The 16,921-nt window shown below is 36.6% G+C and overlaps 1 gene segment (V, D, J or C); it reads left to right on the forward strand.

Moving 5' to 3' along the window:
* The window catches only part of LOC122674293, a 52,398-nt gene extending 36,442 nt beyond the window's left edge, over positions 1–15,956 (forward strand). The window contains 4 exon segments of the C gene segment in view: positions 1,787–1,842; positions 8,943–9,272; positions 13,807–13,842; positions 15,430–15,956. Coding sequence covers positions 1,787–1,842; positions 8,943–9,272; positions 13,807–13,842; positions 15,430–15,572 — 565 coding nt within the window.
* The last annotated feature ends 965 nt before the right edge of the window (positions 15,957–16,921 follow it).

The raw sequence follows: 16,921 nt of genomic DNA on the forward strand, positions 1-16,921 counted from the left end.
AATATTTTTCAATTATCTCATATTTATTCTTCCCACTAGAATTTGAAATCAACTTATCTAGTCCACCCCCACACTTCACAGCAAAGACCAAGAAATAAAATGTTAGTGTAATTCTGATTGGAATTGTGGTCAACTTAAATAGGAAAGATTAGCTTCTTTATCATCTTGAATTTCTCCTTCACAAATATGACATGTTTCTCTGTTTGTTCAGGTTTTATTTTATGCTCTTGAGTAAGATGTTATGCTTCCTTGATGGCTCAGATGGTAAAGAATCTGCCTGCAATGTGGGAGACCCAGGTTCGATTCCTGGGTCAGGAAGATGTCCTGGAGAAAGGAATGGCTAACACTTCAGTATTCTTGCCTGGAGAATTCTATGGACAGAGGACCCTGGTGGGCTACAGTCCATGGAGTCACAAAGAGCTGGACATGACTGAGCAACTAATACTTTTACTTTCTTCATTAAGATATACTCTTCACATAGTTCTTCTAATTTAATAAAGGATTTTATAACTCTTTATTTACTCTTTTGTATTTTACTACCTTTGTGGATCTTGAAATACAGACACCTCCTAAAATACTTTATAATTCTGCTCATTTTCTTGGAATAAGGGGAAAACAGAGGAAAAGGATCAGAAAGAAATTGAGTGGGCAGGTATCACTCTTACCTACAATAGATGAAAAGGGTATTTATTGGACAGATCCAAGTAAAAATACCTTGGAATTTTCAGCTAAAAACCCTTTCTAAATATGATTTTCATCCAGGTCTCTCATCCTCTCCCATTGTGTTGGGGTCCGTGAGCTGCTGTGAATGGACTGTTGCCCACCATGATCTCTTACATTAATCCTCAGGACAGAGGCATTGATTGCTCTCAGGGGATTAGACCAGGACCGGGTGGATCTCAGGTGGATCCACCTGAGGTGGGGGTGCTCAGGACCTATTCTGTCTGAATCCTGGAGATGGGCAACTCATCTGTGCTCAGAGGAGCACTCAGCAGCTTCTGGCAATTTCTTTTCCCCCAATCCAAGATAAGTGACATAACATTACAGAGCAGCATCATCCCAAGACTTCTTTCGACTTATCCAGAGAACTAGATTTACTTCTTAAGGTTTAATTTAAATAAATAACCTATTATTTCCAAGAGATAGAGTTCTACAAATTTCTTCTTTTATCCTAGGAAAAATAATAAGTCATTACAGAAATAATTTTCTCATTTGACATTGCCTTCGTAAAAATCATGTGACCCAATAGTGAAAGTGTTTTTATGAAAAAAGAAAACTTTGTTCACATTGCTCACGGTATTTATGTTGGTATATTTGCATTTTCAGTTACCTAAGTGTTTCCGGCTTCCAGAAATACATTGCTGAATTACTAATGAAGCAGCCCTGGGATTTGTGAGAACAGAGGAGATGTTCTTTGATGAAATCTCTGACCAGTTTCAACAAAACCGAACACCTGAAAATAAAAAGAAAGCCCTAATTCTCTGAATACTTTTCCTGGAAAGTTAGAAAAGCAGTCAGTTGATGCCAAACTCTTCTCTTTCTGTTTTTACCCTTTCCATTATCTATCAGTGCTTTTTGATGTTTATGACTCAGAGGAAAATGAAAGACTTTTGAGTCAACTGATTTGAGGAAAATCTATACATATTGGATGCCATGAAACCTATGTTCAAGGACTTTCAAAAGTCAGAAGATCAAATTGTCACCACAAACTGTTTTAAACTTCTAATCACATATTGAAGCAAAGAGAAGGCTGAGATTTTTGTAGAAGCTCCAATCATTGTGACAGTTCAATCTGGATCAAGGTATTTGGTGAAGGAACTAAGCTCGTAGTAATACCTCCTGGTAAGTAACTTTTTCCTATTTCAACTTAATAGTGAAAATAGTTGCCTTTTAGAAAAAAAATTTAGGATTCCGCCTGTTTGACTGCCTCATTCTTGGCCTCAGCATATGAACAGGAGTTTTGCAACAGTAGTTTTGCAACTACTGGTCTTTGTATATGGAAACAAAACTGTCTTGTAAATGACTTATTCACTTCCTTACTTGTAAGAAGTTGGAATTCTACTTTTAGAAATTCAACTTTTTAACCAACAAAGAATAGACTCAAGGTAGAAATTAAAGTATTTTGAGGACTATGTCTGTAATCTGTTGGTATAAGTTACTGGTTCAAAATTCTTTTCTAATAAATGGACTGTTAAGTGAGAAACAGTTTTCTAATTTATCTCTTCTCTATAAGTCAACACAGTATTTCTCTCTCCCAATATCTTGAAAAAAGGACATTTTTGGTTTTCAGCTCATCCTTAACAGCAGTGGAAAAAAATTATAGTAAATGATGATAGATAAATCCCACTTCTTACTACTCCACTTCTTATTACTCTAAATTCTTAGAGGGAGGCTGAAGTCAGTTGAAATTTATGCAGTCACATCTCTTGTTACATAGCCTGCATATGGACCAGTTTCATGGAATTTGTAAGCTCCATGAGCCATCTCAGCTCCAAAGTCGATGAAAAGAGTCTGTATGGTTGGACATCCTTATTTGCTTATTCTCTCAGCAAACATTTATTGAGGGCAGTTTCTGTATTAGATGCTGGTGATAAAAAGGTGAACAAGACACAAGACAGAACAAGTTTCAACACTCAAAGAGTTTCTTGATTAGCAGAAAATCATTATAGATTCCAACATGATTGAGCCCCATGTTCTATGGCCTGTGGCTGCCAGAGAAGGAAGAAGTCTTGAACTGATGAGCTTGTTTCCTTTCTTAATGGATAAAATGATTATTGCATATAAAATCCATATTGGACACAGCTAAGCAATATAAAATCCATGTACTTTGTTAGAAGATTTTAATGAAATGGCTGCAGACCACCTTTTTAAAGAGAATAATAATATCAGCTCCTGTTTACTGAAGGCCAGACACCATGATTAGTAGTCTTAGGGCCTTATCTCTTTCCTCAATAGAAATTCTCATATTCCCATTTCATAGATAGGGAAACTGAGGTTGAGAGAAGTTCAGGCACTTGCCTAAATAAAGTACATGACTAGTTACTGTGGTGAAGTTTGGAATCTGACAGTCTATTCTTAAGTGCATGGCCTGGATCATTAAGTGATGTGAGAAGCATCCTGTTTTTATATTCTGAATATTTAATCTTTTATATTCTGACCTTTTAAAAGGATTCTGTAATTGACTGCTAATTAGCAATAATTCATAATTTATATTATTACTCGTGTATGAAAACAATGCTTCTGCTTCTAATCAGGAAATGAAATGACCTCTTTCCTCCCAGAAAAGATCATGTAAGTCATATTGAATATACATTTATTAAATATGCAAGGTTTGATTTTCAGGTTATTTTTATAGAATCAGTCATTTTGACACCATTCAACTCAGATTTCTTTTTGTATGGCATCAAATTTGCTAAATTGCATAACTTAGAGCTGCCTTTCCAGTCATTATAGGAATGAAAAATATCAAATACAAACTATTATGTTTAAAACAGGTAACCAACAAGTACCTACTGTATAGCACAGTATTCTGTAACAACTTATAGGAGAAAAGAACTTGAAAAAGAATAAATACATGTGTATGTATAACAGAATCACTTTGCAGTACACTTGAAACTAACACAACATTGTTAATCAACTATACTCCAAAATAAAATAAAAATTTTAAAATAGTGCAGAAAATGTGATACCAAATACTCGAGAAATGCAAGGCTGAATAAAATTCTCTGACGAGCAGTGGAGGATTTTATTTCAATGCTCTTGAAACCACAAGGTTATTTTTAGGTAGAGGTGAGCAGTCTTTCAGCAAAGGAATCGCTTAAGAGATCATCATTAAAAATTCACAGTCTGTAACAACTTTTTTTGTCTACTAGATGAGAATTAGATTCTGGAAAGAAGTTACTTTAGAATTAACCCAGATACTTTCCTCTTAAAACATATATATCACAAAATGCCTATAAAATGTAACAAATATACATCTAAATACTCAAATATATTATTCCTATTATTGTTCAGCTTTGGAAATTAAAGAAATATTACTGTATACTCTAAGCATGAACTGATTTTATGCATGAAAACACTTTAAAGGGAGGATATTTAGAAGATTTAGACAAAATGGTGAGAGAAGATTTAGACAAAATGGTGAGAAAAGATGAAATCATACTCTCTAATGTATGTGAAATGAAATGGGACCACATAAACCCAAGCTGCCCAGTAAGAGCGGGTTCAGTTTTTCAGTTCTTGATCATTTGTACCTAACGTGCTTTTGCTTGAGGTCCATCTTTATTTAATGTTAGCAGGTTCAATTTTTATATATTTCTACAAATATTGAAAAGATATGGGCACAATTTGAGAGCAGGCACAGAGGGAGATTTCTGTAAAGGCCTTTTAGGTAGTGCAAACAGGTGGCCAGAGCATCAAAGTGTTTGGTTCCGGAACACAACTTATTGTTACAGGTAAAGTTTCTTTAAATTCTGTACTAAGGTCAGGATGGGAGGTAGGCAGTACAGGCACTGCAGGCTCGAGTGTTGGTGCTGGCTCAGAATTCTCGGGTTTACTCCGTTTGGTAACGAACAGGCACGGGGAATGTCTGGAGAGGTCAGTGACTCCATCCAGGTCCTTGGAGTATGTTCTTTTCCTGACCTAGTAGAGAGGATACTGACAAGAGTTAGCCAGTTAGACCAAGTGTGAGTCCCTCAGTGGTGGATACATTAGATTCATTTGGTCTTGGAAAATTTCAAACCTCTTAGATAGTTTTTAATTTAATTCCAGAAACAACCAAAGGAAAATTTGGACTAATATTGTTTAACTTATTTAGTCAGAGAATGATTAATATCAAGTTTCAAGATATCTAACTTTGTGACCATATTCAAGAATGTCTTAAGATGGATTTTTTCCCCCTTAAATTCAATCCAGTAAACTTGTTCCCTCCTCATTTGCCTTAAAGATAAAAGTTTGCCTGGATGATGGGGAACATCTCTTGAGGATGTTCCTATCCTATGAGATCCATGGAAATGAAAGTTTTTAAAAATTTTTGCAAAGTTGATAAAGCATTGAAAAGTGAAAAAAGTTATGTATTTTGATTTCTTTAGTAGTTGGGATCATAAGAACAAATGAGGTTTGTAAATTGGAAAGCAACATTCTGGTCTGCTTTTTGCAACTGACTCTATTCAATGTAAATTATAGCAATCCAGTTAAATGAAGGTGAACCAGTTATAACTCATAAGGGTCCTGGAAAATGATTTTTAGTAACATGTAGTGAGGGAAAAACATAGACTTTGATTCTGAATCTGTCACTTATGTATGACGATCCTTTAGCAAATACATTTTAATTCATTGATTATTGCTTTAAAAAATTATAAAGACAATACATGCTCATAATGGGGAAAATTTGAAAAATACAGAAACAAAGAAAAAATTAAATTTTTATATAGATATATCACTGTTAACAGTTTGATATATTCCCACTGATTCATTCCATCTATGTAACAACCATCTCAAGTTAATGTTCTGAGGATGAAACGAAATTAAAAATGAAAATTACCTACCATAAATATTGGGACATGGTAGGTGATTAAAAAGTCAATTCCTTCTCTAGAATTCAAAATATTACTCACTGGAATTTTTTATGAAATCAGGAGTACAGATAAATGTATTAATTACCACCTCATCTTAGGCCAGTTTAAAACGAATAGTACTTAAAAATTCTCAGTTTCTATGACTAATTATTAACTGCTTCTAAAAGTGGCTAAATGTATTAAGCATAGTTTCAAATATTAGAATATAAGGTGCTCTCTCATTTTGCAGTGGAAATGTTTGGAAACAAAAAATGTGTTTTTTAAATATGAGTTTTTTGCAACTTGAACATACAAGCTTTCAGGAATACGTACAAAAGTCAAATATTCAAGTGTAATATTTAATTTCTTATTTGAATTACACCTTAAAGTTAAAAATTATGTCAATACAAAAACAGTTGAGAAATAATGCCTTTTGCCCGCACATTTCATTAAAAATTTTGTTCAGACTCTAAACATGCACTTAAATAGCAGACTGTCATAGTTACATTAAGACCTGAAGAAATCAGAGATGCTAAATTAGTCTACAGTTTTTGATATGGGTTGAATCACTGTGGAGACATAAAAGTCTTCGGCGATGGGACAAAACTTGTAGTCACAGGTATGTATCAGAGGAATGGAAATTTTTCAAGTTTCTAGAGAAAAGAAGAAAAAATTAAATTGGAGTAATAGTTAAGAATGTTTAGAGAAAACAGGGCTTTGATGATGTTTAGATGTAGATTGGAACGGATTTTTAAACGAATCTGCATAGTAAAGGCCAGCAGAGACAACACTATGTACGTATTGCGATAGGAATCAGCTATGTGTCCATGTGGACTTGTACGAAGTACTAATAACTATGTAATTATGAAGGTGTTTGGCCCAAGGCCAAAGTTTATTACTACAGGTAAGTTTTGTGAGTTGACACATTTCCTTTTCTGATGATGAAAGGATGTTTTTAAGGAGTGTAGCTTTGGCTGAGCTGGAGCTCTGGATCCGTCACTTACTGCTTATGTGAACTTGGAGATGATACTCTGGCTTCAGTTTCCTAATCCGTAAATGAGATAACAATATGTATCCAGCAGGGGTTTTACTGCAATTGAATGAGATAGTGTGAATATAGTACTTTGCACGTTGACTTACTTATCATGGGTGCTGGATAGTGTGACTACAAGCTATTCAAAGAGAGTTGTATCCAGTATGGAGTTATTTGCGGTCTATTGCATTGACAGAACAGATGTTCTCCAGCAAATACAGTTGTATTTCTAATTGCTCAAATGAAGAATTATCTTACCGTCCACTCACACAAAAGATTGAATTTAGATATATTCTTTTTCTCTTTAGGGGATATTGTTTTCACTTAACAAGAAAAATGAAATTAAAATGTGTTTGCTTTTTATTTTTGTTCATAAATGTAGACTATGAACACTTTATGCACATATAAGACAATAAATCTTAATCTTTTTCTTAATTGATATCATATCTACACCAAAATTTATTGCCTCAATTTATAGCCCATAAATTTGGGCTTCATGCTTATAGTTATCAGAAAAAAAAAACTAAATTTTTATGGAGAATGATCAAGGTATAAAGTCAAATAGATGTAGTTAGAAATGTCATAAATTTGAAATTATTATTTAAATATAAATGAAATATATTTATCTGATTAAAAATATGACAAGAAAAAATAGAACACATAAATCAAGATCAACAAATTACATATACAGATGGAGAAATATTTAGTGTCTTATTAAAATCAGTCAAATATTATTTGTGCTAAAACTGAAATGTATGAAATTAAGCACATTGTAAGCTAATTATATTTACAGCATGAGTAAAAAATTAAGATTGCTTGCTGACTGATTTAGTATAGAAATTAAGACCTTTGCCACACAGGCAGAAATTATCAAGAATATTTTTCCATTTCTTCTCAAAGGAGAAATCCAGTGCTTCTTTTCTTAAGAAATTGCCCCTTGGATTATTAAACTAAATGCAAGTTAGCCAAAAGATAATATCAGCAAAGCATTCATGTTCAGCTGAAGATCAAATTGGAAAGTGTTCTAAGCCTCAAATTTCATTTATTATATTAACAGTAAGCATATAATCAAGAACATTCCAGCATCCAAGTGACACCTTTTGCAAACTGTGATGTTTTGTTACATACCTTGACTTTATGTCTACAAGAAAACTCGGGAGCCAAAACTTTTAATGTGACACTAATTCTATATATACACTTCATTCAGCAGGTGTAAACAAAAAATATTTTAGTTCGTAAACAGTTTAGCAGCCCAAGGTAGATTTAAATTTGAGGGGAAACACTGAAAGTCAAAATATGGTGTGTTCTTAGTTATGCTTCAACTTCGAATGAAATTCCAAAATAAAATGTGTTCCTGACGAACACTTTTTAAAGCAAAACAAAATTCTATAACTGCATTACTTGGCAAGATAAATATAAAAATATTTCTAAAAATAATTTATTTTAATAGAAATACTGAAAATATTGTTTTGCTTCTAAATTCAAGACACGGTAAATAATTTAGAGGTGAAACTTTAATATTGCCCCACTCGAAAGTCTAGAGTGGTTCTGATGTGACATTGAGAAGTTGTATAAACTTGTCAATCAGTTAGGAGAACTTCACTTCAGAACTGAGTATAGGACCCACATTTGAAGCTAAAAGTTCAATTTAGATTGTTAAGTACATGTGGACATAGATTCCCATGAATACAAGTGAATGTATATTGTTTTAAAATGATAACCTCTCCTGACATTTATTTATTTTGGAATTAAAATAAGTACGATATATCCCAGAATAAGTTAAATGAAGAATGAGGGTCAACATATTTGCAGAATGTGAGAATGTATTAATTGGCCAAAGAGACCATAAGTTACAAAACCTGATATAGGAAAGGGAAGTAGTTTAGAAGCAACTAAAGATTCTTACCTGTAGAGAAACCATCAAAGTTACCTGGTCTCCTCCCCTAAACCCATAACCTACTCCCATCCCTTTAAAAACAGTCTCCACTATAATAGAACAAAAGAGATTTAAGAAAATTAATTTGTTTATGAATATCACAAGCATTGATATGGGGCATTTTTAAGTCATAGTCCAACTTAGCAGGTGGAAAAGGAACCAAAGCCAAGATGTGGGTGAGCCTCTGCTTCTGAAAAACTGTGACTTTGGGCAAGTGATATAACTTTTTGAACATCTCTTCCCATTGAAACAAAACAATAATAGGTACCTCATCATCTACTGTGGATGAAAAGCCATGATTAGAGTTAATTCACTGGCAGCTTTTCACGTTTTCACTCTAAGCTAAGTTGTTCCAAACCACATGACATGTATGTTTCTCTAATAATTCTTTTCAATTCTGTTCCATTTCCCCCCACAGATAGAAGGCTTGATGGAGACTTGTTTCCCAAGCCCACTATATTTTTCCCTTCAGTTGAGGAAGTAAAACTCCATATGGCTGGAACACATCTTTGCCTTCTTCAGAAATTTTTCCCTGATGCTATTAAGGTACAATGGAAAGAAAAGAATGGCAATACAATTCTGGAATCCCAACAGGGAGATATCATCAAGACCAATGACACATACATGAAATTCAGCTGGCTGACCTTGACTAAAAAGGCAATGGATAAAGAACATGTATGTATTGTCAAACACGAGAATAACAAAGGTGGACGTGATCAAGAGATTCTTTTTTCTTCAGTTAAAAAAGGTATGAGATCATAAAAAATATAACCTCCAATAATACTTTTTTTCCAAAGGAACTACCCCACCTTTTCAATCAAGCATTAATGAAAACAAATATAAATCATCTTAAATGTTGTTACCTTTAATGATAGCCTAAATGTCCTACTAAATTGTATTGGCTGGCTCAGCTGGTAAAGAATCTGCCTGCAATGTGGGAGACCTGGGTTTGATCCCTGGGTTGGGAAGATCCCCTGGAGAAGGGAACAGCTACCCACTCCAGTATTCTGGCCTGGAGAATTCCATGGACTGTAGAGTCTATGGGATTCCAAAGAGTCGGACATGACTTAGTGACTTTCACTTTCACTTTGAAACATAAAAAAGAAAAAAATTTAGTAAACCTTTCTCAGATCAGTTTGATCACCTAAAATATAAAGGTCACAATGATATATTTTAGTGTTGTTGTGCAGATTAAATGAAACAACACACGTCAAAGTACCTATCAGTTAGCATTCAATAAACACACCGAAAGATTTTCCATTTCTGATGGTATTACTTGATCAGAAATAAGAACAACTATATACCCTCCAGAAAAGTTCTACTCAGCAAGTAAAGTCACTCTTACTTCAGTCTTGCTTTGCTCAAGATATAACCCAGAAATAATGAGTTATTAAATGACAAAATGGTGGTTTTTATGAGGAATTCAGATTGTAGCTCAACAAAAAGTAGAATAATTACTGCTGCTGGTTTATTATGGCCTTGGGTTTTTGAGATTTGTGCTTTACCTACTATCTTAAGCTAAAATTTTGTAGTTAAAGGTGTGTGTTAGTTGCTCAGTTGCTTAGTCTGACTCTTTGCGACTCCATGGACTACAGCCCGCCAGGCTCCTCTGTCCATGGAATTTTCTAGGCAAGAATACTGGAGCAGGTTGCCATTTCCTTCTCCAAAAGAGAATATACTCATTCCCTAATCACTCAGAGTTACTCGTGATTTGGGCATGATGTCCCAAAGGAGCCCGTTTGATGCAGACGCAGGACATGTCCGCACGATGCAGGCAGAGGGCTGGATGTGCCTTCGCCCTCTAAGTGGTCCTGTAACTCCCTGGACTTGGAACTTAATGTCCGGAGTATTTGCCTAACAGACCAAAGGCCCCAGAGTGCCCATAAGAAGGAATCATTTTGTACTTCTCTCCGTGGTTAGGAAGCCTTTTTAAGCAGTGGGAACCAAGCATAAAAAAAACTGCACAGAGATTTTGTGCAGCAGTCCGAATTTCTGAAGTAAGTCTATCTTCTCAGATCCTTAGTTTGTCCAATGATCAAATTACATTTGAGTGGTTGCCTTGGATTTGTCCTGGGGCCGTGATGAAGAGCAGATGAAGTAACATCCGAGAAAACGCTTGCTTTCCAAAACATAATACTGTGGTATTTATTCATATATTCATTGGATTTATTTACATCCTATTCTAAAACTAAATATAGTACAATTACAGAAACAACCCCATATTTCTGTTTCTACACCTAAGAAACAGAGGGGAAGCAAATATACAAAGTAAATTTAATATAACCTTGGGCTTAAATACCCTATTAGGTTTTGATTTTCCTAATATTCAGGGGAAAATAGGAATAATAAGTTCTAGGTGATGATGACCATATAAAGGAGAGCTGTTCCAGTTCATAATATATTTTACTTGGCACTTAATTTCTGAAATAAATGCCTCCCATGGTCTTCTCAGAGCAACATAGCTAATAAGGGCAGTTTATCAAAGTCATTCTACACTAAACTCCTAATGTTGTTTCTTAGAAGTTTCTGTTTGTTTTTGTTTTTGTTGCGTTAGTAAAAAATAAAAATAAATACGGAAGCACAAATCAATGACATGATCTTGAAGGCACACAAAAACCAATCTGATCCACGTTTGTGACCAGTGATGACTGAGAAAGAGAACTTAGGATACTCACACGATTTTATGAGGAAAAAATTTTACATTATTGTTTTTAGCTCAGTCAATGAATGGTGATAAGTGATCTTTATTAATATTATAATAAGTTCACTGTAAGAAAAAGAAAGAGTTTTTAAAGACTTATTAAAGACAGTTCTTAAGTATATTTTAACATCTAACTTGAGTGTGCTAGCATTTTCATTCTTGGGATTTACCCCAACATTTATACAGGTTTAGCTTCTACCCAAAAGTAGATTGTTCCTATGAAATCTTTCCTAAGCTGAAAGGCATAAATGAAGAAGCATTCATCTGAAGACACATCTGGCTAACAAATGCACAAGAAGTAAACAAAAAATAAGGCACAGGGCTTTCCTGGTGGCTCAGTAGTAAAGAATCTGCCTACCAATGCAGGAGACATGGGTTCAGTCCCTGGGTTGGGAAGATCCCACATGTCACGGAGTAACTAAACCTGAGCTCCATAACTGTTGAGCCTGTGCTCTAAGGCCTGGGAGCCACGACTACTGAGCCCATGTGCCCTAGAGCCGGCACTCCACGAGAGAATCCTGCACATCGCAACTAGAGAGTAGCCCATGCAGTAACAAAGACCCAGTCCAGCCTAAATAAATAAATAAAACTATATATATAGAAGAAAGAAAATAAAGCACAGATGCTTGCGGACACAGTTCAGAGCCGTGGCAATGTGATGCTGAGATGCTGAATGCAGTTCCTTGGCAAGGCTGTCCTTGCTGCTGGGGGTGCCCACTGCCTCTATCACGGCTGGCTGCAAAACAAACACTAAATGCTACTTTTGCTTCTAGCCTTTCTTCATAAAACTGAAAATCCTCTTCAGATTCCTTTGCAAAAACAGGTACTTATACAGATCTTTTGTAAAAGCAAAGTGGTAAAAAGTGAACTTCTGAAAAATGGGGACACTGTATCCCAAATGCATTTTTTAGAGTGAACCAAAAAAAGGTCTCAAGGGTGTAAAACAGCACACCAGAACCATATCATGTGGACAAAAACCATCTAGGATAAAAAGGATAAACCCAAACAATCTCTGTGTCTCTGCTTCCCTCCATCCAACAGTTTATTACGTTCTAAAGAAATTTTGTCTTTGTATGAATACTTGCCTTTTTTCACTTTAGATAAATACAACTCTCACGTCAAGTTTTATATTGTCAAGAACAAGTAATGTGATTTGGTCTCTCTCGCCATCCTGGAAAGAATTGCACTGAAATGCTGAGCTCCTATGATAAATATTTCATTTGTTAAGAATAATTAAGAACTCTGGAAAAGGTGTTTTTGATGGCCATCATTGAGTGAATAACATGGTGAAATTATACGGTCTCTTTAGAGATTTATTTCTCTGTATTTCGATGGATTATTTTTACAAGTAACTTTCACATGGTTTATCTCATTTATTCCCCCACAACCAACATCTGACTATACTCTGTCATCACTGATATGACTTATCCTCTAACTTTTATTCCCCTTTTGTGACATTGAATACCTCCCCAATATAACTCACAGTGTCATTGGGGAGTTAAAGGAGATCATGCATGTATATTATTTTATTAAATGTCTGGCACAGTAATAATCACTCACTAGCTATTAGTTAGTCAGTTAGTCACTCAGTTGTGTCTGACCTTTTGTGACCCCACTGACTGTAACCCACCAGGCTGCTCTGTCCATGGGATTTCCCAGGCAAGAATAATGGAGTGGGTAGCCATTCTCTTATCCAGGGAATCTTCCAGGCATTATATTGCTATCCTAATATCCATAAATTCCATGACAGCAGAAAATCACATATGTGAGTTGGGAGTACTGGAGTATGTGTGACTTGGAAAGGCTTGGCTGTTTTTTTTGACTAGGTGTGAAATTTACCTAAGCCAAACTCCTTCAAATGTGAGATTCTGTTGTGGATTCTAGGATTGGAGGCATTCCTTTTGAGAGCATCCCTTCACGTAAGCAGTGGGTGCTTAAGACAGTAGAACAGTCACTTTTGCTGACGATTTGTCTTTTTGACAGTATTTCTTGAACACTTACTTCTTGAACACAGACACTGTGTTAGAAGCTATGAATACAGAAGGAAAATAAGATGGTCTTGAAAGGGAAAGTGTTAGTTCTTCAGTCATGTCTGACTCCTTGGGACCCCATGGACTGTAGCCCACCAGGTTCCTCTGTCCACTGAATTCTCCAGGATACTGGACTGTGTTGCCAAGAATACTGATGTGTGTTGCCATTTCCTTCTCCAGGGGATCTTCCCAACCCACGGTTTAAAACCAGGTCTCCTGCATTGCAAGCAGATTCTTTACTATCTGAGCCACCAGGAAAGATGTTCTTAGATAATAATATCACCTTCTGATTGTAACAAAGGAGAAGAAAAATGTCCCCTTCATGAACTTCAACATAGTCACATACAGAAAACCACATATAAGTTAGGTCTACTGAATTACGTCAAATCAGACCATCTGTTCTTAAATTTGTAGGGCTCTTATTTTTAATGATTTTCTCCTCCCTTGGAAGAATCTATCAGCCTGTCTGTCTATCTACAGATACACACAGAGACACACACTGTCAAATAATGGATATAAACAATTCACTAATACTTGCTTTTATTTTGTAGAGGTCGCTAAAAAGGCCTGCATGAAAAAAGAAAGTGGTAAGTTTTTGTCTATGTTTGCCTTTATGTCACACTACCACATTTTTTTCCTCTGGAAAAATTTAACTATTGAACTTCTTTGGTTTAAGGTGGAAGAACCAGAATGTCTGGATATTGCAGAAATGGACTGAGTGATTTTTTAAGTAAATCTATCCTCATTTCCTAGGAGTTATCTTAACACTGTAAATGCTGGTTTTGATGTGAGATGATTCTGAATTAGAGGGTGCAGTGATAGACTCTGAATTATCTCAACAGTGGATTTCCTTCATTTGTGTGGCTTGTGTTTCTAATAACTGGGGAAATGTGATTTCAAATTTCTTGTAGATTTTTTTTTTTTTAATTGTCTTTGGTGATTGCTAGTAGCTAATACACGAACTGACACTTACTGAGAGCTTTATATATACAAGGTGCTATGCCATGTCTTGCCTAAATATTATGTTTGCTCCTCCTAACACTCCCCTGATGTGGTACAGCATTTTCTCCTCACTTTACAGATGAGGCCAAAGGGCTGAGAATAATTAAGTCCCTTATACGAAGTCACATGTCTCCATCTGGGAATTCAGCCCAACACATCTGAATCAATGACTCACACACACTTACTCAGTTCTCTATTCCACCTCTAAGATACAGGCATAGAGCAAGAATCCCAAAGCCAAGGTTTTGAGATAGAATGGACCCTCTGCAGGGTGCAGAGCAAGGTGCGGTGTGTGTATAAGTGCATGGGCTTCTGAGTATCACAGATGGACATTAACACCAGTTGTTTTGTTATTGCATGAATATGGGTAAAGTACTTATATCTTCTGGACAGTAGTTTCCTTAACTTCCAACAGGGTACGATTGCACTCAACTCAGTTAATTGGGAGATAAGTTCACATATGTGGAATGCCCCCTATAGGGTATCCATTTAGCTAGCACAGAAATCAGTACTAGTGGGTGGCCCCTTCTCTCTACATGATGGTTCTAGGTGAATTTAGAAGTTCTGGCTCTAAACTGATCCCTCCTCCATTCCCAGTATCAAGGGGCCCGGAACTCAGCTAACACCTGACGTTGCCTGAGGGCAGTGAGTTATGAATACATCGCTTCCTGAGATCCTTTCCACATCGAGTGCTAGTGATTCTGGAGTTCTGACTTTATGAGATGAAGTGTGGAAAAGGAACATTTTCATAGGAAGAGACCTGGTGATCTATTGAGGACAAGTCAGACCCATCATCATTGTTGTTATTTTTTCTTGGCATCTTATATATCTTGCAAGATTTCAGAAGAGATAAGTACAATTATTCTATGATGTCTTAGCCACAATGAGAGATGTTAAAGAAAACACAGGTGACTGAGGCATGAGCTCCTAAACTTTCAGACAGTTTGGATTAAACAGTTTATTCCATTTTGTACAATGTTCTCTTTACTAGCCACCCCCCCATCTCCCACCATAAACACCAACAGATTTCCCTGGTTTGTACCCCTTAGAGGAATCTCATTGAGGCACAACATATAATGGCTCAGACTCTTCAAACTAGGACATGTTTCCCCATCACTTTTTTTTTATCCTTTTGAAAGACGAGGCCTAACTAATCAAAGGACTTCTCTTAGATACCCTGCAGCTGCAGTTTGCGAGCACCTCTGCCTATTATACCTACCTCCTCCTCCTCCTCAAGAGCGTGATCTACTTCTCCATCATCGCCTTCTGCGTGTTTAAGAGAACAGACATCTTCAGCGATTGGAAGATTTTCTGATGGTGCCCTAAAACGGTCAACTCTCCTTCATCATCTACATAATGGGTACATTTTTCTATTATTGTGTACTGATTTTTCAAGCCACTGGGCAAACAGTTTTCCTCTTTAACAAGGAATTCTGCCATTATTCAGGGAAAGTGCCCAGGACTGGTCCAGGGGATCCTCTCCCCACCCTATCCCTACAACCTCATCAGCTCCTCCAGCCTCCAAGTCCTTGTACCTGCACACAGCGGGCAGCTCCCCATCTCTTCCCTCAGCACCACCCCCCAGACATCACCCTGACCCTCCCTGCCACACATTCTGGGACTGCCAGCTTAGCTACTTGAATTCTGTACTTTCTTTTTCATAATGGGCATAATAATTAAAAAGAGAAATCAATAGCCACTTTTGTCTGTGTGTACTTTAATTTCATGAAATCTAACCAAGCTAAGAACAGCATGATGACTGAGCTATTAAATTCAGTGCTGGTTGTAATAATGATCAACAGCACATTTCTAAGTCTTTCCCTGAGACGGTGGTTATGGTGCTTCCTTTGGGGCGCTGACCCCAAGAGGAACCATGGCCAAATGAAAATACTGGGCTCCTTCTCTTTCAAAGTCACCAGATTCAGACTCATTGGTTTGGGATGTTCTGATGATGGTGACAGGGTGACACCCATCCTGCCTTGAACTGTGCATGTTCAGATTGTGCCAGTGTCTCACAAGCACTTCCTCCTGATCCTCACATTAACCCCGTGAGAGTTGCTCTAGCACCAGAGGGGCATCGGGTGGAGGGTGAAGCACACAGACTCTGACCTCCCTCCACCCCCGAGGGCCTGAGTTTGAACCCCGAGTCTCTATTGGCATCTGTGTGACCTCAGGAAGCGATTTGAACTCTGCACCTTCATTTCCTCTTCTGGGTAATGAAGTTACAGAGTCCTGTCTTCATGAGCATGAAGAACATGTGTTAACGATGTTGGGTTCATGCAAGTCCTCAACAACATTAGCATCTAGAGTTGGCAGCTCTACTGTAGAAACAGTATTGATAGATTCTACACATTCACAGGATCATCACGAATCATCTCTAATCTCATTTCCCTGCAGACAAGTTGGATGTGAATGGAAGAGGGACTCATTTTCTATTATTCACCAGGTAATTCCATTAATCCTCCAAGAGTCCTTGGAGGAAGGTGTAGCTATAGTCCACACTTTACAGATAAGAGAAATAAAGTTATCCGCTCTTCACCACTATTTTGTTCGTAACACTCATTTAAAGCCAGGTCTCTTTGTTCTCAGGTCCTATATTTTGTTACCTTGTATGTTTTAGCATCCCTAGCACTCACTTTCAACTGGGAAAACAAAACAAAGCAA

This window comes from Cervus elaphus, chromosome 18 (genome assembly GCF_910594005.1).
Source record: "Cervus elaphus chromosome 18, mCerEla1.1, whole genome shotgun sequence".
NCBI lineage: Eukaryota > Metazoa > Chordata > Mammalia > Artiodactyla > Cervidae > Cervus > Cervus elaphus.